The sequence below is a fragment of the Mobula hypostoma genome, chromosome 27 (assembly GCF_963921235.1).
Source record: "Mobula hypostoma chromosome 27, sMobHyp1.1, whole genome shotgun sequence".
NCBI lineage: Eukaryota > Metazoa > Chordata > Chondrichthyes > Myliobatiformes > Myliobatidae > Mobula > Mobula hypostoma.
This window is the reverse complement of record NC_086123.1, coordinates 19,710,961-19,730,945: the sequence shown is the minus strand read 5'-3', so window position 1 is coordinate 19,730,945 and position 19,985 is coordinate 19,710,961. Positions and strand designations below refer to the sequence as shown.

The following is a 19,985-nucleotide window of genomic DNA, read 5'->3' as shown; positions in this document are numbered from 1 at the left end:
GGATGAGCAGTGCTGACTATTTAAAAGTGTGTTCAAACTACAAACACACAACATGAATCAATGAAAGGTCGCAGATAATCTGAGCACAAGCTGCTTCTGTTTCCAACATGTTGTTCTCGGTGTTATAATTCCAATTTCTCCAATGAGTCTCAGGCAACATTTTGTGGTAGACTGGTGTTCGTTTGGTATAACTTTTTTTTTTGTTGACAAAATGTAGTGGTTACTCAAAAATAAACCAAAACCACTGAGAGACTAAGTCAGGGTAATCAACACTGTACAACACACTTCCAAATAATGAATTTCAAGAATTAACAAAGATATGTTTGATCATTTATTATGAAACCAGAAAAGATGAACAATCTTTATTGTGAAAAAAACTAATGAAACTTAAGTTAGCAATATTACAATCTTAGCATTCAAATAAGCGATATTACTAAGCGTTCTAATTGGCGATCAAATAGCATAGTTTGCAGTTGAACTAAATTAGCATTCCAATTAGTGAAGTTAGTGTTTTTAAGCAATATCAGAATTAGCATTTTGTATGTACGTAAGCAGTAAACAATACAAAAAAAATCTTTCCCCTTGGCCCAACCCCTCTCCACTAAACTAAACAACTAACTAAGACAAAGCGTAAATATGTAACTATACTCATTTGCTTCTACCACACCTCTATTCACGTGACAGATTACCATAATAAATGCAACACAGAGTACAATACAGACAGAAAATAGATACATGGCTCCTACGGACAGAAAATAGGTACATGGCTCCTACAGAGAGGAAGACAACACTTCAGAGAAGAATATTGTTAACAATATTAAATAACACAGGGATCAGGTAGGGAAATTGGGTGGTGAATGGTTGAGTAGAAATCGGATCAAAGGAGAAGATGGTAGCTGTCATTGAATGAGATGAATTTGCAGAGAATATGAGGAGAAAAAAGGGGAAAATAGAGAAGGTTGTGAGTTTGGGACTGGGCAACAGGGAACATCAGAAGTTAAGAACAGTTGGCTAAGAATGAATGGAAATGGCAGAGACAGAAAACCAGTTATTTTCAGTCTTGGTGACAATAGAATTCCATGAGCTCTTGCCATGAGTTAGAGGTAAAAGAATTTAAGGAGACAATTTACAGTAAAATAAGCAGAGGATACAGAGTCATAGAGCACTTCTTCGGTTATCCATCAAAGTCCGATGACGACATCCACTCCTTTAACCGCGAGATCTTTGATGACTATACAGTCCTATCCTGGACCCACAAGCTCTATTGCTGGTGGGACATGTATATGTGGTAGTGGTGGCAACCATGGCTGCATTTCTCCTGGATCTCTTCTGCTGTCTTCTGGTTGTTCTTTCCATCTCCAGAATACGAACCCCGTCCCTACACAGCTGTTGCCAAGTGGTACGGTCAGCAGCAATATCCTCCAGGTCCTCAGGTCTAATCTTGCGCTTCCTTAAAGCATTCTTCATCTGATCCTTATAGCGCTTCTTCGGCCCTCCAGCTGAGCGTCTACAGCACTGAAGAAGGCCCTTAAGTCTAGCTAGTCCATGCCAAACTGCTGTTCTCCCTCGTCCCATAAACTCATACCTGGGACATAGCTCTCCCTCCCCCTCCTACCCATTAACTCATCCAAACTTCTTATAATTGAACCTGCATCCACTACTTCCTCTGGCAGCTCATTCCACACTCGCACCACCCTCTGAATGAAGAAGACCCTCCCTCCCCCTGGTTTACTTAAATATATTTCACTTTTCACCCTTAACCTATAACCTCTAGTTCTAGTCTTACCCAACCTCAGAGGAAAAATCCTGCTTGTATTTACCCTATCTATACCCCCCATTATTTTGTATACCTCCTACACTCCAGGGGAAAAAGATCTGACCTATTCAACATTTCCCCAAAACTCAAGTCCAGCAATATTCTTGAAACTTTTTTTCTGTACTATTTCAATCTTATTGATCTCTTTCTTGTAGGTATATGGTCAGAATTGCCCACAATACTTCAAATTTGGCCTCACCAACATCATATACAACTTAAACATAAAATCCCAAATCTTCTACACAATACTCTTACTTATGGAAGCTAATGTACTAAAAGCTCTCTTTTCAAGGAATTACAGATATGTATTCCCAGATCCATCTGTTCTACCACACTCTTCAGTGCCCTACCGTTCACTGTGTATGTTCGACTGTGGTTTGTCCTCCGAAAGTGCAACATCTCACACTTGTCTGCATTAAATTCCATTTGCTATTTGTCAGCTTAGTTTTTCAGCTTGTCCAGATCTCTCTGCAAGCTTCGACAGACTTTCTCACTGTCCACTATGCCCCAAATCTTAGTGTCATCTGCAAATTTGCAAATCCATTTTACTGGATTATCATCAAGATTATTGATGATGAAAAATAACAACGAACCCAGCATCAATCCCTGCGGCACATCACTAGTCAGAAGTCTACAGTCAGAGAGGCAACCATCTACTACCACTCTCAGATTTCTCCCACGAAGGCAATGTTGAATTCAATTTACTACCTCATTTTGAGTGCCAAATTTCTTTACCAGCCTCCCATTCAGGATTCGTCAAAGCCCTTGCTGAAGGATCTTTGCAATTGAAGATGATCCTGCAATGGTGACCAAATTTTGGTAGATAAGAGCAAGAACCAATGCTGCTTAATATGCTCTAGCCAGATCTTAAGGTAAATGGCTAAAATAATTGTTTGTTGTATCGGGGAAAACAGAGATAAGAGCTGTACAGAAAGAATGGTCAGAGTTAGAGATATTAATTGTTTTAATGGGTAGTAACACATCAAAATTGGTTGGAAGGATTGAGTTGAACAGATCAGTGGTTGCAGGAGTATCACGATGAACAGCAAGGCAAAGCTGTGAACTTGAATATGCAGATGTAAGTAATTGGGAAAGATGATAGGGAAAATTTCTAGGAAGCATAAAGAAAAAAAAAGTGGAAGTGTAAATTGAAGTGATGGGCTTCAGCCCAGAGTGGCACCAAAACATAAGAAAAAGTTGCATGGGCTAAATTATTTAGGACTTCAGTATAAATAAATTCTAGAAATACAAACGTTGTACATGAAGAATAGATAGGAGAAAACAGTTGATATGCTGAGTTAGAATCAGAATTCCCATATGGTAATAAAACTGTTGTAGATAGAATTGATTCCACATGGAGCTCTAAGAGCTGGTTATATTCTACAGAGTAATGCAACAGTCAGATGAAGACTAGAAACAGTCTGAACCATAAAGCGTCAAAGAGCGCTGTAATTATTTATTGTAGAATAATAATTAGAGGGCTGGAAGGTAGGAGCCATGCATTTCTGTGTGCTGGGTGTTTATTATGGTAACTAGTCACATTAGTGGGGACATGGTAAAAGCAAAGGGAATAAGTTAACCATAATAAATGCACAGCACAGAATACATGGCTCCTACAAGTGCAATGTTAGATGTCTGTAGATTGTATAAATTGCATAGCAGGAAATAGAAGGTGGGTGAAATGCTATAAAATCTGGAGGTATCAATTACCTTGGCCTTAATAATGAAACTAAAATGGGAATTTGGACTGCAACTGAAGCTGAACAACCATTCCAGCCACAAATATAGCTGTAGAACACAGCAGACAAAATAGAGACTTATTACAAAATAGCACATAACATTGCAAATGTTTTTCCTTTAAGTATTTATGCAATTTCTTTTTGAAAGCCCAACTTTTTGAAGTTCAAAGTAAAATTTATTATCAGAGTACATAGATGTCACCACATACAACCCTGAGATTCTTGTTCTGCAGGAATACTTAGCAAATCTATAGAACAGTAACTGCAAGCAGGATCAATATTCAACCAACTGTGCAAATTCAAAATTAAATAAATAGCAATAAATAACGAGCATGAAAAAACAAGATAGAGTCCTTAGAGTGAGACCATCAGTGGTGGGAACACCAGAAGTAGAATGAGTGTAGTTATCCTCTTTTGTTCAAGAGCCTGATGGTTGAGGGGTAGTAACTGTTCTTGAACCTGGTGGTGTGAGTCCTGAGGCACTTGTACCTTCTACTTGATGGCAGCAGCAAGAAAAGAGCATGGTCTGGATGGTGAAAATCTTTGATGATGGATGCTGCTTTTCTACGGCAATGTTTCATGTAGATGTGCTCAATGGTTGGAAGTGTTTTACCCATGATGTACTGGGCCAAATCCATTAACTTTTGTAGGATTTTCTGCTCAAAGTCATTGGTGTTCCCAGGCCATAATGCAGCCAGTAAGCACACTTTCCATTATTATCCATAGAAGTTTGCCAAAGTCTTTCCGAGATAGGTGTTTATCCCTGTTTCAGAGCAGAAGATACAGGTCATAAAGTAAGCTTTTTATCTATGAAACCTCTGGTTCCTTAGATAATTATCTCAACCTTGCTTGTTTCTGCATCGCCTAATATATTCACTTTGAACCACCGAGTGGGAGGTCATCCCTGTCAGTGAATAGGATAGATTTTTTGCAAAAGTTCCCATTAGTTCCACTTCCTGTGACTAATGGAAAACCCCTTCCAAGGATATATTTTGTCAGGACTCTACAAACTGAAGATTCAAGATTCAGATTTAATTATCAAAACATACAGTGAAATGCGTTGCTTGCATTAACAGCTGACACACCCAAGGGTATAGAACATAGAACAGTACAGCACAGTACAGGCCCTTCGGCCCACAATGTTGTGCCGACCCTCAAACCCTGCCTCCCATATAAGCCCCCACCTTAGATTCCTCCATATACCTAGTAGTCTCTTAAACTTCACTAGTGTATCTGCCTCCACCACTGACTCAGGCAGTGCATTCCATGCACCAACCACTCTCTGAGTAAAAAACCTTCCTCTAATATCCCCCTTGAACTTCCCACCCCTTACCTTAAAGCCATGTCCTCTTGTATTGAGCAGTGGTGCCCTGGGGAAGAGGCGCTGGCTACCCACTCTATCTATTCCTCTTATTATCTTGTACACCTCTATCATGTCTCCTCTCATCCTCCTTCTCTCCAAAGAGTAAAGCCCTAGCTCCCTTAATCTCTGATCATAATGCATACTTTCTAAACCAGGCAGCATCCTGGTAAATCTCCTCTGTACCCTTTCCAATGCTTCCACATCCTTCCTATAGTGAGGTGACCAGAACTGGACACAGTACTCCAAGTGTGGCCTAACCAGAGTTTTATAGAGCTGCATCATTACATCGCGACTCTTAATATGCCGAATAGTGTCACCATACATCCTGGTGCCAACATAGCTTGTCCACAATGCTCAGCAGAACAATACAGAATACAACAAGTGACAAAGCAACAACAGAAAAACAAGGCGTTGGGAACAGAGGTATTCAAACGCATGAAGTGAATGAGACCAACTGCATAATAGTTTCGAAGATACAGCAGAGCAAGATGAGCTGAATAGCTAACATCTACAGTATATTGCAATAATGTTTCTCTGGTTTAAGTTACAGTTGCTAAGTGTCTGCTAATTTGAACAATCAATCCATGTTCTTCTGAAGTCTGCTACAATCCTTTTCATTGTCTACTGGAGTTTTGTGCTTCATGTTTGTGTATTTTAAGTCCGGTCATCAAAAAGATTATTGTCCTAAGAGATACTCCCGAGGTATTGTTCATTTTCCTCCAATGTGATAAACAATCAGTTTCCACCACTCTGTGCTTCCCGTTTTTTAGCTACTACTTACTGATCCTTTAATGCCATTGGATGTAATTTTATGAATAATATTACTTTAATAATTCTGTTCTGGTTTCTGATAATTAACCAATATTTCTATTCCAGATTATTTTCCCATTTTAGGCTGATTGGCCTGCAGTTGCCAGGTTTATTATTCTCTCGTTTCTTTAATCAGGTCTGCATTATTTGCAACCTTTTTGGGCTTTACCACCCAATCACATCTAACAAAGACTGGAAGCCAGAATCTCTTCAATCTTTATCTGTAGTTCCTTCAGAAACCTCAGAATAGGAAAAGAGAAAATAAGTAACAGTTGTAGGCATTCTGTTGTGCCATTTAACATGATCCTCCATCTTCTCACTTCTCTCCTCATACCTCTTGCTACTCACTGGATTCAGGAACCTGACTATTTTCTTATAAGTATGTTCATCAACTTGGCCCCTACAGTTCGTTATGAAACCAACTTCAGTTTCACTGCTCTCCGAGTAAACAATTTTCTCTTCTTCTCTGCCCTAAGTATCTTGTCCTGTAACCTGAAAGAATGATCCTTGATTCCAGGCAGTCCAGCAAGGAGAAACACCTGCACACCCACTCTGTCAGAAGTTTGTAAGTTACATTCCCATCTCATTTTTCTGAACTCTGGTGAACATAAACCTGGGCAACTTAATCTCTTCTCACAGAGCAATCCCGCCAGTGCAGAAGCCTTTGCCACATTCTTCATAAGTGCATCCCTTCTTACGTAAGACCAAAACTTTATACAGTTCCACGAGTGGTAGAATTTTGAACGAGGAGAAATAATTACACTTTTGGAGAGATATTTTTAAAACACTATCAGGAGTTTTGGATCTGGACATACAACCTCACTTGCTTACTGCAATTTTTGGGATTATCTCATCGGAAGCAGGAAATATTCTTGTTTCCGCTCAACGTATGATAGCCTTTTCGACCTTACTGGCTAGAAGAGCCATTTTATTGAAGTGGAAGGATCCTAATCCACCTACAGTCTTTTACTGGCTCTCCTCCATTATATCCTGTTTAAGTTTAGAGAAAATAAGATACATCCTTTAAATTTGAGCAAATATGGCGACCTTTCATCCAACATTTTCATTTAATTTGATTTATTACCCTTTCAATCTTTTTTTCAAAGTATTAGATTTGATCAGAACATCTTTCTTTCTTTCTTTTTTTAGTTGTATCCTCAAAATGGACTGCCCAGTCCCTTTTTTTGTTTTATTATAGTGTAGTGGGTTTTTTCCCCCTTTCTTTACATTCAAAACCCAGTGTTTTTTCCTTTCTCTTCAGAAACTGGTAAGACTTGTTATTTTCATTTTTATTATATTTTATACTAGTTTAACAATATGATTTTGACGTTTGTCTTAATCTTGGTTTATATTCTTACTGAGATATATATATATTTGAACTAATACTCCTCTTGTCTGTATTTATGCTTTTTAAAAAATTAATAAAAAGATTAATAAAGAGAAATAATCACGATTAGAGGGCAGTCATTTTAAAGGTGAGGTGAGCAGGGACTTCTCAGACAGTTGTGAATTTCTGGAATCCTTCACCCAGCAAGGTTGTGACGATTAGATTATTGTTTGTTTTTTTAAAAATAAATAGATCAGGACATTGAGAATTATAAGGAACTGGCACAGAAGAGATGAGAGCTGGGGCAGGGCAGCCATTTTCATATTGAATGCCAAGGAAGGCTGGGGCTGGTGGGGTTAGTGGCCCAGTCATGCTCAAGTTGTATGCACCTAAAAATCCAAGTGTGATCTCAATAAGGCTCATTATAATTGCAGTAAGGCATCCTTTTTCTTGTATTCCTCTCGCTTTTCACAAGTTACAGCCTGCTAAGTATTTCCTGCATGTTCGGTTTTAACCACCTGATTAATTCTGTTGTATGCTGCAATTTCTGTTCAGCTAATTTCGGGGTTTTTTTTGTATGTATGTCTTAATCCACAACCACAAAAAAGCGCAAGGCAAAGATCCTTTTAAACATTAAAGCCCGATTGCAATATGAACGCATTCCCGTGTCTATTGGCATTTAACTACGGAAGTAGAGCAGGAGTAGGCCTTACAGCCATTGGAGTCTGATTTGTTCCTTTCACATGACTAATTTTTGATTGTGGGGATGACTGTTCACACACGCAGTGGTGGCCAGGGCCCTGCAGGCCGGTTTTGTGGCAGGCGGACGCCCCTCCAGCTCGAGCCCAAGCCTGCTCCCCGCGCGGCGGAGGCTGCTGCAGTGGTCTGACTGACGTCATCGCGATTTCCCGGCAGCCCCCGGTTGCTAGCGGACTGGACAATGTCACTGCAGCGCTTCCATGCTGAATGGCAGGATTTGGACAAAGAATTCAAACAACTCCAGGTAAATGTTCCTCCCTGCATCAGCTGGGAGGAGGAGTGGGGGGGGGGAAGCGAAAAGTAAAAGTTGGCATCTTGTCCGGTGACATTGTTTCGCCGGAGCAACTGAACGCGACTTGCGATGCTGCTGAGTGCTGAAATCACATTGGCTCTTGGTGCTCCCTATGGCTTTTGTCTCTGTCGGTAGCAAAATTTCAGGAAGCTCGGAGCTGGAAGCCTCTTGTTGACCAGGTACAGTAATCGTGTGGGTTTGAAACAGTGCTTTAATTCATAGATCTGCGTCAGCTTCATTTAGCGCGGCCAGTGAGAACTATATTCTAATTGATTTCTTCCCGGGGTCATTGTATCGCAGATTCATTTATTAGCCAGAATTTCACTAATGCCAAAGTTGCCCGGTGTGAGTGTGAAGCGATAGAATGGTGCTGTCAGTAGCGTTAACTGAGATCTGCGTCAGCTTCATTTAGCGCGGCCAGTGAGAACTATATTGTAATTGATTTCTTCCCGGGGTCATTGTATCGCAGATTCATTTATTAGCCAGAATTTCACTAATGCCAAAGTTGCCCGGTGTGAGTGTGAAGCGATAGAATGGTGCTGTCAGTAGCGTTAACTGAATTTTTAAAGCCTTCGTTTTGACTAAGTGCGCTTTTAATCGCTTGCCAGTCGAAAATAGTTAATCTGGTTTGTTAATTCAGAACCACCCATAAAATAATTCAAGTTAAGGCATTAAAAATAGGATATGTTCATAATTAGGGGAAGTTTACTAAAATTGTGACTGTATAAGGTCATACGAAATAGGAATAGGAGTTGATCATTGGAAGTACAGGTTTTAAGATTTGTTACAGAACCTCCGCTCAAGTCCAAAATTGATTTTGAAAATTTGTTCCAGTATGTTTTTACAAATAATAACTAGAATCATGATGTATGGGACAATGTTTTCTTAATAGAACAATGGTGATGCTGTTATTACCTAGTATAAAACATTCTTCAGTGACTATCAGTAGATCTGGAGAGTGGTAGGGTAAAGAGGGAAGACTAACTGAAACCAGAAAATACATAGTGCTGAACATAGCGTGCAGCCTTTGCAAATGGGACTGCAGGAAGGTTAAGCAAGCTGACTGTAAAACCATGGTACAGGGGTCATTCAAGTTGCAAGGGAAAGGGGATAGTATAGTCAGGTGCGGAAAGTGCTGTAATGGGAAGAAGAAGCCTGTTCAGCCCAATATCACATGACATTTTATATGCTAAAGATCAAAGGACAGTTCTAAATTTACAACCTGTCTACAATGCTTTCTTTGAATTACAAATAACTTTCACACCCCCTTCTTGGAACCCACACTTCAGACACCCAAACCGAACGTTAATCAGCATTGTCTGTTGTTTTTACAATTAATGTTGTTCTAGGAATCTATCATCCAGAGCTGCACTTTAAATTTAATCTGCGGTCCACATTCAGGCCTAAAGATTAGTTGCTGAAGTTAATACTTTGCTGTACTGCCAAGTCCAGAATATGCCATGACAGGAAGGAAGAATGGATACTGTTCTCTGCAGGCCTGAGCAAGAGGTCCAAAGGCTATCTTGTCTGCTGTGAGAGCCATAATTAAGAATGTATTCTCGGATATGAGGAGAAATATGGAGTGGAATTTTCTAGGAGCGGAGCACATTACTTCCAGTGGCATGGGTAGAATTAAGAATGGATTAAAAATGTTGAACCATGAAGGCAGTAATCTCGCTGTCACTGAACTGTATGGAAATTAGCATTGTGTCACCAAGATCAGAGGGCAGAAAGTACGGGTCACAGACTATGTGGGAGAAATGGGTAATACACACAGAATGCTGGAGGAACTCAGCAGGCCAGGCAACATCTATGGAAACAGTCGATGTTTTGGGCTGAGACCCTTCTTCAGGAGTCTAGCATCTGCAGATTTTCTCTTGTTTGTAGGAGAAATGGGTTTCAATTCATATGTACGGACCTGAGGAAAGAGGGACCTGTTCTATCAGGGCAGACTTCAATTGATTTGGGAATGTTTGTTTATTTAAGATGAAGTGTGGAATATGCCCCTCTGGTCCTTCAAGCCACCCCACCCTGTAAGCCTAATTTAACCCTAGCCTAATGGGAAAACTTAGAATGACCTATTAACCTACTAACCAGTACGTCTTTGGACTGTGGGAGGAATCGGTGGACCTGGAGAAAACCAATGCATTCCACAGAGAAGACGTACAAACTCCTCACAGACGACGTCGGAATTGAGCCCTGAACTCCCAACATCCTGAGCTGTAATAACATCATGCTAACAACTACACATCAAATAGCCAGTGTTGTAGATGGGACTTTTCAATTGGAAGTACCTAAGGTAAGGGTTTGAGTGGGGGAAATATTTTAGTAAGTTAGAGAAAGAACAAGATGATACAGGAGAATAACATAAAATATTATATATAGAAAATAGAAATATTAGATATAAATATACATGGGGGGGTCTTGAGTTAGGAAGTGCACTATATGAGAAGGATTTGGGATTTGCAGGCTCATCACGATCAACATCTAGACAATGCACAGAAGCAGTTAGGAAGGCTAATAGAATGTTGGGCTATATAATGCGCACAGTGGAGTTCAAGTCTAGAGATGTTCTCCTTAAGCTATATAATGTGCTGTGAGGCCATCCCTTGAGTACTGTGTATGATTTTGGTCTCCGTATTTTGTGAGGGATGTGAAGGCACTGGATAGAGTTCAGAGAAGGGAGACAAGACTCATTCCAGGTCTGTAGGGTGTGAGCTATGAAGAAAGATTGAAAGAATTAAATAATTTTAGCCAAAGTAGATGTAGAATGAGAGGGGGCGTGTGAGAAGTGTTCAAAATCATTAAGGGTATAAGTAAGGTGGATGCCAGCTGCTACTTCAAAATTAATCCATCAGCAAGGACACAGGGCCATTGGTGGAGACTGGTTAAAGGGAGATTGCAGACTAACATCAGGAAGCATTTCTTCACACAGCGCGTAGACACATAGAACAAACTACGTAGTTGTGTAGTTGAGAGTAGTACCTTAGAGACTTTCAAATCTAAACTTGATAGTCATTTCGACACTCTAAGTGAAGAATTTGGCAAGCTTTGTTGGGCCAGATGGTCTGTTCTTGTCAAAAACTTTCTAATGTTCTGAAGTGCGATAGAAAGAGGCGGAGATACCCCTGAAAACTAGAGCAGAGAAAAAAAATGTAAGAAGACAAAATTCAAGACTCCTCTTTACATTTCTGCACTATTTGCAACAGGACAGATAAATTGATAGCACAATGATTTAAAAAAACACAATAAATATAGATACATAAGATGGCTTATACATTGATTGTACATCGAGTGATGGTGGGTACAGGAGAGTCTGCATGTAAGCTGAATGATAGGAAATGACAGAGTAGCGGGAGATAGTGGGGGCAAGGAAGGAAAATTCTGAATAATCATTAGTGGTGATAATAATTTTAAATTTGATAAATCAGATTGTCAGAGGTAGCCTTGGGGATGAGAATATTTGAATCTGTTTCTTAGAATAGTGTACTGTGGAACAAACCAGGAAACAAATTGCTTTGGATCTGGCATTGTGCAATGAGGCAGGGGTCAATTATTTATCTTGCAGCCAAAGATTCTCCAGGGAAGAGAGATCATAAACAAAATCTTGCATGTGGTTTAAGAATGTGGACTTTGGGTCTGAAACAAGTGTTTTAAATTAAAATAAAGTGGTCCGTAGGGTCATAACTGTTCCTAAACCTGGTGGTGTGGGACCTAAAGCTTCCTGTACCTCCTGCCCAATGCTGATAGCAAGAAGAGAGCATGGCCTTAAAGGTATGGGGGTCTTTGATGGATGCTGTTCCATGTGCAGCATTTCAAGTAAAAGTACTCAGTGGTGGGGAGGTCTATATTGGACTGGTGTCTTTTCTATTCCGGGGCATTGGTGTTTCCATACCAAGCATGATCCAGGCAGTTAGGATACTCTCCACTGTGTATCTATAGAAATTGGTTAGAGTTTTGGGTGACATCCTGAATCTCTGCAAACTTCTAAGAAAGTAGAGGTGCTGTCATGTCTTCTTTGTGATGGTACTTACGTGCTGGTCCCGGGACAGATCTTCTAATAGGGTAACACCAAAGAATATAAAGCTATTGACCCTGTCTACCTCCGATCCCTAAAATCCCTAATGATTGTCGGCTCATGGACCTTTAGCTTCTTTCTCCTGTAGTCGACAATCAGCTCTTTGGTTTTGCTAACGTTTTTCGAGAGATTTTAAATCTCTCTCCTGTGTGCTGATTCATCACCACTTTGATTCAGCCAACAACAGTGGCGTTGTCAGCGAACTTAAATACGGCATTGGGGATGTACTTAGCCGCACAATCATAGGTATAAAGTGATTAAAGCAGAGGCTCAAATACATAGCCTTGTAATTGCACCTCTGCTGATGGCGAGTATGTCACCAGTCCGTACTGACCATGGTCTGCCAGCTAGGAAATCGAGGATCCAATTGCACAGGGAGGTAGTGATGCCCAAGTCTTGGAAATGAGTGATGAGTGTTGAATGCTGAGCTGTAGTTAAGATGACAGACAGATATCAACCAAGTAAAATTTCTCTGAATTGCGTCTACTGCTTCATTTAAATATGAAGACAAATACAGTATACAGTAACACACAAGATGCTGGAGGAACTCTGCAGGCCAGGCAGCATCTATGGGGGGGAAAAAAGTACATTTGACGTTTCGGGCTGAGACCCTTTGGCAGGACTGCAGATTTAGTTTAACCAATGTCTCACAGAACTGAAACAAAACTCACTTATTTTTTTTGTAATCAATCCCCCTTGCAATAAATGATAACTCTGTTAGCATTTATAATTGTTTACTGTATCTGTAAACTAGTCATTTGTGAATCATATTTAATAAATTATTTAGCGATACAGCACGATAAGGGTCCTTCTGCCCCATCGAGCCCATGCCGCCCCATTGCACCCACGTGACCAATTAACCTACTCTATTGTACGTCTTTTGCAACATGGGAAGAAACTGAAGCAGCCAGAGGCAGCCCTCACCGTCACAGCGAGAACATACAAACTCCTTTTAGAATTGAACCCGGGTTGCCGGCACTGTAATAGTGTTAGGCTAACCTCTATGAGTACAGATCCCTCTGCATGTGAGCTGTGCAATTCCTGAGATAACACGTCTAATCTGAAAGAAAAAGAATAGAAACATTTTCACATTTTCCTAATTGTACTTCACTTTTTAGATCTCTGTCCTCCCATTAAACCTGTTTCCCTTTTGTGGTCTATTTGTGTCCTCTTTTCAACCTTTCCTATCTTTCTTCCAGTAAATTTCACTCCCACCTTATATAAGTTACAAAATGCTGGGGCACAAACACTAATCACCGAGGCACATGATTGGTTACATTTTTCCAAAGAGAAAGAGAACCAGTTATGTTTAATCTTTTCCCTGTTAGAGGACTGGCTGGCTCTCTTTCTGATATGTTACTTCCCAAAATATAACCTTTACTGTAGTATCCTCTTGATGAAGCACCTTGTCAAATGCCTTCTTGAAAACTAGGTATAAACATCCACCTTTCAGGACATGCATTATTCCTTCAAAGAGCTCCAAAAAATTACTTAAATGTGGTTTCCTTTCTACAGTTCTCTCTTCCCCCCCCTTTCCCATCAGGTGATACAAGCCTGAAAGCACATACTACTAGGCTCAAGGACAGCTTCTATAGATAAGATGGACTCTTGACCTCTTAATCTACCTCATTATGATTTTGCACCCAATTGCCTATCTGTGCTGCACTTTATTCTGCACTCTGTTACTGTTTTACCTTGTACTGCCTCTAAGTACTGTTGTAATGAATTGATCTGTATGAACAATATGCAAGACAAGCTTTTCATTTACCTCAGTACACATGATAATAAACCAATTCCAATTCTAATTCCAAATCAATCTGATTCATTGTTTCCAATTCAGGAGAAGAAATCATCTATGGCCAATCTGAGGTAATAGCAACTTCAGATCTGCAACCATGTTGTTGATTCTAAACTGGCCTCTGAACTGGTCTAGCAAAAATTTAAGTTGCATTAAAATGCTGTAATATAATATAATAGAAAATTGAAAGTGGATAAAAAGTGCTGAAAGGAGTGTGAGGAATAGTGCATATTAATGATGGGTCAGTCTGGTGACTCTCCATGGAACCACATACATGCTAAATAGCATACAATATATTACCTCAGGCAGCTGTGGAGGCCAAATCGTTGGGTAGATTTAAAGGTGAAATTGATATGTTCTTGATTAGTAAGTGCATCAAAGGTCATGGGGAATGGGGTTGAGAGGATAGAATGGTGAAGCAGAATCGATGGGCCAAATGGCTTAATTCAGCTCCTCTGTCTTAAGGTCTTAGTATACAGAACTAAGCAACCTAACAAGTAATAGCTCTGCTGTCTCACCCAATCATGTAAATGATGGGTAATTGAGCTAAAAAAAAGGGAAGTTGTTGAACAGAGCATGATCAATGGTTCCCAGTTTCAGTTTTGCCATGTCATATGATTCAAGATCTCATCATGGCCTTGGCCCAAACAAAGATCGAAGGGGTGAGGTGAAAAAGACTGCACTTGACTGCACAATAACAATTGATGGAGTTTGACATCAAACAATCATGGTAAAAGTAAAGACAAGGGGCATTGAAAGGGGTGATGCTGGAGCAGTTAGGATTGTACCTGTACCATGAAGGGTAGCTATGACTATGAACCGTAGTCCTAGCAAATCAATGCAGGTGTTCTTCAGATAATGTACAATAAAACTCCCAACAGTTAGGTATCTAACGTTTGTTGTCTGGTACACTGAGTTCTGTTTTTATCCTCTAAACTCATCACCTTAAGAAGGGTCACAGTCTGAAATGTCGGCTGTTTATTCATTTCCATAGATGTTGCCTGACCTGCTGAATTCTTCCAACATTTTCTGTGTGTTGTCCTGGTCTGTTTTCCCTGTTCCTTTTAAACTCACTGGATTCGTTGAAAAAGTTATATAGGACTATTAAAATTTTCTTTAAAAATGTATTAATAGAAGACAAATTTGGTGGTTTGGGAAATCTACTAGTCCAGCATTAGCAAAGTCCTGAGGGTGCCATATAATAATTGGACTCTTTCAGTTTTATGTTTTTTAATATTCTGTGGTTTCACACATTCTTGTTGCCGTTTGGCAAGATTTGTTCGTTTTTTGGCAGGGGTTGGGGTTTGATGTTCTTGCCCTTTGCACGATTTGTTTTTCTGCATGGGGGGGAGTTGATGTTCTTGGTGCTGTTTACATAATTTTTGTTTCACGTAGGGGGTGCTATGATGGTATTGCCATTTGCGAGATTTGTTTCTTTTTGTGCGGGGTAGGGGGTGGGTGGATGCTTTTCTGTGAATGACTTCCATGGTTTTCTTTGTTTCATGACTATCTGGAGAAGATGAATCTTGAAGTTGTATACTGCATAAATACTTCGATAATAAATGAACTTTTAATAGGCCCAACCATCTTCAGCTGCTTCATTAATTACTTTGCTCCAACTCTGAGGTCCAAATGAGGAATGTTGACTGATTCCCTTTGCAATTCTTCAGAAAATGAAGTGTGCAACAGGACCTGGACAACATTCCTGCATGGGCTGATGAATAACACAAATGCCTCAAAAATACCAGGCAATAAGAGAGAAACTGATCTCTTTTTGACATCCCGTAGCATATTCGTTGCTGAGTGTCCTATTAATGTCCTGGGTGTCACCGTTGAGCAGAAGTTCGGCTGGCAGAGCCTCTTTCCTTTAAGAGTTGCTACAAGTTGGAGTCTTGTAATTCTGCAGCAAGTGGCTGCCACCTGAGACCCTTAATCTTTCCATATTCAATTCAATTCAAGTTTAATTGTCATTCATCCATGCATGAATACAGCCAAAGGAGACAGCGCTACTATAGGGTCAAAGTGCAAAAACTTTACCAACAGTTTCACACAGTATAGCACACACGAGCTCACAATTGCGGAAGAAAAGAGTCCCGGCGCCCCCCCCCATCCCCCATCCCCACAACAACTCAGCTTGATGCCCAGTCCTTGAACATACAAGACAGACTCCTGTAGATTATCAGTAAAATACAGCAAATCAGAACATGCACATATATAGTCCAGAACCCCTCCCCAGCCCACCGAGATCATCTGTCGGACCGATTCCAACGCCTGCTAGGCAACACCATGGCTTGAGGCCCAGTCCTTGCATATGCAAGCACGTATAGAATATTAGTAAAAATACCAGGATGCAGAATATGTGTGTATGTAGTCCACATCTATGGTTCACATGATAGAATACTTTCCATTTGGCCAGAGGAGTGTATCTCTGACAGAGAACTCAACACCATTCACCAAGGATGAAACTGTGCTTTGATACTCTAATGCAGCCTTTCTCAATCTTTTTGTCCTGGAAGAACCCTTGAAATAATTTTCATGTCTTGGGGAACCCCGGTGTAAAAAACAAAAAAAATTATATCTACAACTCACAGTACATTAACGCGATCAGTAAATTGTAGATATAATAATCCAATAATAATTGTCAGTGATCTTTTGAGTAGAGATTAAAATTTTTAGCCAACCTTTCTTGGGGGGGGAAAAACAGCTGGTTAAACTTAGCTTAACTTTTTTGAAATTAATCTCTTTCTTTCCCTTTCATAAATTTTAAAAACTCATAAGGCAAATATAATAAATTTCTGTTAAATAACTAGCAACATTTACAACAACAACAGCAAAATGGCAGGCCAGCAGCTGAGTCACGGCCCATCAAGATTCTTCTTTAGAATGAAAATTTCCTCCAATTTTCTACTATACTGGTAGTTTGTTTGGTCCCATAAGTCAGTGGACAGTGCGTAAAGAGAAGTTGGGGGAGGTAATTCGGGAGGGAGAGGCTGACGTCACAGCCCAAGTTGGGCGAGTCCATTCAATGCTTGAAAAACGCATTTCACGCTGTTCGTCAGCCTACCGACCTCCCCTCTGTGCAATACCGTGCTCACCAATTATCAATGGCTTCACCTATCTCGCGTCAAAAACCAAGAATGAACTCAACCAAATAAACACAGTCCTACTGTGCACTGCCATACTGGGCTGAGAGACCTCTAATGAGATTGCCAATGGGGCTGCTCGGTCGCTGCCCACCACTGCCTGTGCTTACATCACGCATTGGGCGAATTTCAAAAAACGATGCTTCTTTTTAAATTCACGACCTCTCACAGAACCCTGGTTGAGAAATCCTGCCCTAATGCAACGCGGACTTCCCTTCCCTCCAACACAGGTGCATGGTGGCCACGGTGTTTACTGTCAACAAAATGTGGTATTTATATAACGACTTCCAAACTTATGATTTTGACCACCAGTTAAAATGAGGGCAGCTTGCAATGATGGCACCACCTGAAGCTACTACTCCAACTTGCCTGTCAATCCGACTGTGTATTGCATCACTCTTCCTTAACCTTTGTTGGATATAAATTGTGTAACTTTGTATCTAATAGCCTAGTTGGAATATCTCTACCTATAACACTGCAGCAGTTCTTGAAGGGGTTCAGCAGCACCTCAATTCAATTGCAAGATGGACAATAAATATAGTTTTTGCCAATGATACCTGAAGTGCCAAATATGTTGTTGCAACAAATTACCCTTTTTCTGGACAATGCTCAAAAGGATCGAAATGATCAAAAGGATCTAGGCCAAGGGCTCCTAACCTTTTTTTAATGCCATGAACCAATACCATTAATCGAAGGGTCTGTGGACCCCATATTGGGAACCCCTGATGTAGCTAATTTAAAACCGTCCTTAATAGTTAATAATTTTTATCCATGTTTTAACTGTGTCTATTACCCTGGCATGCATAAGTTATTAACTAGAAAAGTTTCTTCAGTCAATTGATGCTTTACCGTTTAGATAATGACTTTGTAAATTGTCAGTGGAGTTAAATTTTTGTTTTATTTGATTTTGCTTTATTTTATTGATCCGCATCCACGATTATTAGCATTCGCCTACGTCAGAAAGTCTACATGAGTTAGAAGTATCTACTTTCATTTGAATAGATTGCGGAGTTCATAAGGGCCTCTGTTTTCAGTCACCTCTTTCACCATGAGAGTGTGCCAGTGCAGAACCTGTTGCAAAATAAAATCAGCTGTCTTTCATTGTTGTTGGAAAGAAAATGAATTTAAAACCATGTGAAATTTGCCTGTCAGTTGATCTATGTTCTTGATAGTTTGTTACAATACTTCTTTTACATTAGTTAAACATTTCTGCAAACTGCAGAATGTTTTTTTATTGTAGCAATATTTCTTCAGAAGTAAAGAATAACCTTCATTGTTATGTATAATAACTGACCTTGAAAAGTGTATAATTTGTTGATATGAATAAGGGTTTTTTCTTAACCTTGAAGAAATCAGAAGGCTTATTTTCAGTGAAATGATTATAAATGAGGAAGGAGGTTGGTTTTGAAGAGGGGGAAAGAGCAGCAAATCTAATGGTTCTGCTAGTCAATTTACATTAAAAAATTTTTAAATTATGTATAGGTGATGAGCTATACCCTAGAGTTGACCAAACAAGCTAAGGATGGTAAAGAGCAGTCAAAATTATTTTGTTCCGTCCAACTTACAAAAAAAAGAATCTTTGGCTTATTTTCAACGAATACTTGAGTTAGAGATTAGGTAAGGTATATGACTCCTCAAACAGTGGACGATAGACAAAAAGAAGTCAATTTGCCCTCTTCTGTGTTCAAATGATAGCATATTTTAGATGTTATAATCAGCTGGTATGATAGGTTTTCCCCAGATGTGTCTGTTTTTGTTACTATTTTATTATTGCCGTATGCATCCTTATCTTTTGCTTTCTAGATCAATTTGTACAGTGTTTTTTCCCCCCCCCGTCCATATAGGAAACTCACAAAGTGTATAGACACAAACTTGATGAACTTACTAATCTTCAGACTGTTTGTAGCAACTCTATAAGTAAACAAAAACGAAGATTAAAAGACCTTGCCTGCGGTCTCCGAAGGTAAGAAAATTAATGATGAGTGTTTGAACTTCTGTTTCTCGATTAAATACAGATACCAGGATTGAAAACTTCCCTAAATTTTCCTGTTGTCAATTGCTTTACAAGATGATATTTCATCCTGAGACTCCTGTTGTGATTTTTTATTGAACTATACTGGTTTTGCACATTAATGTGGCCATATCAAGTTCAGTTTGGCAATTAAGAGCATAAATATATTTTTAATAGTAGAATGCTGATCAACTTGTACAATGAGTGGTGAAAGATTTTTTAAAGTTCCTTTTGTTTTTTGATCCAATCTTTTTAAAGCTTTTTAATAGATTTGACATCATGATTCTTCCATCCTTTTAATCTTGTGATTTCTCCTTGTTCGGAGGCCCAAAATACTGTTTCCCTTGTTCGCTGCTATAACTCACAATGCAAGCATTTTATGACACTTTTTGCACTGCATGTTGAAGGGTTCGGGGGGGGGGGAGGTTTAAATCATATAATTTGCAAAAGCTATCCAGTTATGTAGTATTACTTTGTTTAAATGAAAATCTGAATAAAACTTAACATTTGTGACAGCCTGAAAACTAATAATCTTATGATGTTCCCCCCCACACAGATGTAAACTTTCAGCCACTGCAGAAGAAGTTGAAGTCATTCAAAGAATTAATAATGATATCAAAGAGCGGCGCAATGTTTTCTTTGATATGGAAGCATTTTTACCTAAGAAAAATGGGTATGTTTTTTTCCTGATCAACAAAAATAATTTGAGGAATATGACTGTAAATGCAGATGACAAAGCAGGTTCAATTCTGGTGCTGTCTCTGAGGCATTTGCACATACAGGTTTCTATCAACATCCTAAATATATACCAGTTGGTGGGTTAATTGGCTACTGTAGATGACCTGATGG

At 39.6% G+C, this 19,985-nt stretch overlaps 1 protein-coding gene across 4 annotated transcripts in view; it reads left to right on the top strand.

Moving 5' to 3' along the window:
- The first annotated feature begins 7,836 nt into the window (after window positions 1-7,836).
- tmem120b (transmembrane protein 120B) overlaps window positions 7,837-19,985 on the top strand; it is a 44,217-nt gene continuing 32,068 nt past the window's right edge. For all 4 annotated transcript variants that reach the window (XM_063034132.1, XM_063034130.1, XM_063034129.1 and 1 more), the window contains exons 1-3: window positions 7,837-8,058; window positions 18,970-19,088; window positions 19,693-19,809. In XM_063034132.1, the coding sequence (XP_062890202.1) occupies window positions 7,996-8,058; window positions 18,970-19,088; window positions 19,693-19,809 (299 nt within the window). In that variant the 5' untranslated portion in view covers window positions 7,837-7,995. The remainder of the gene's footprint in view (window positions 8,059-18,969; window positions 19,089-19,692; window positions 19,810-19,985) is intronic.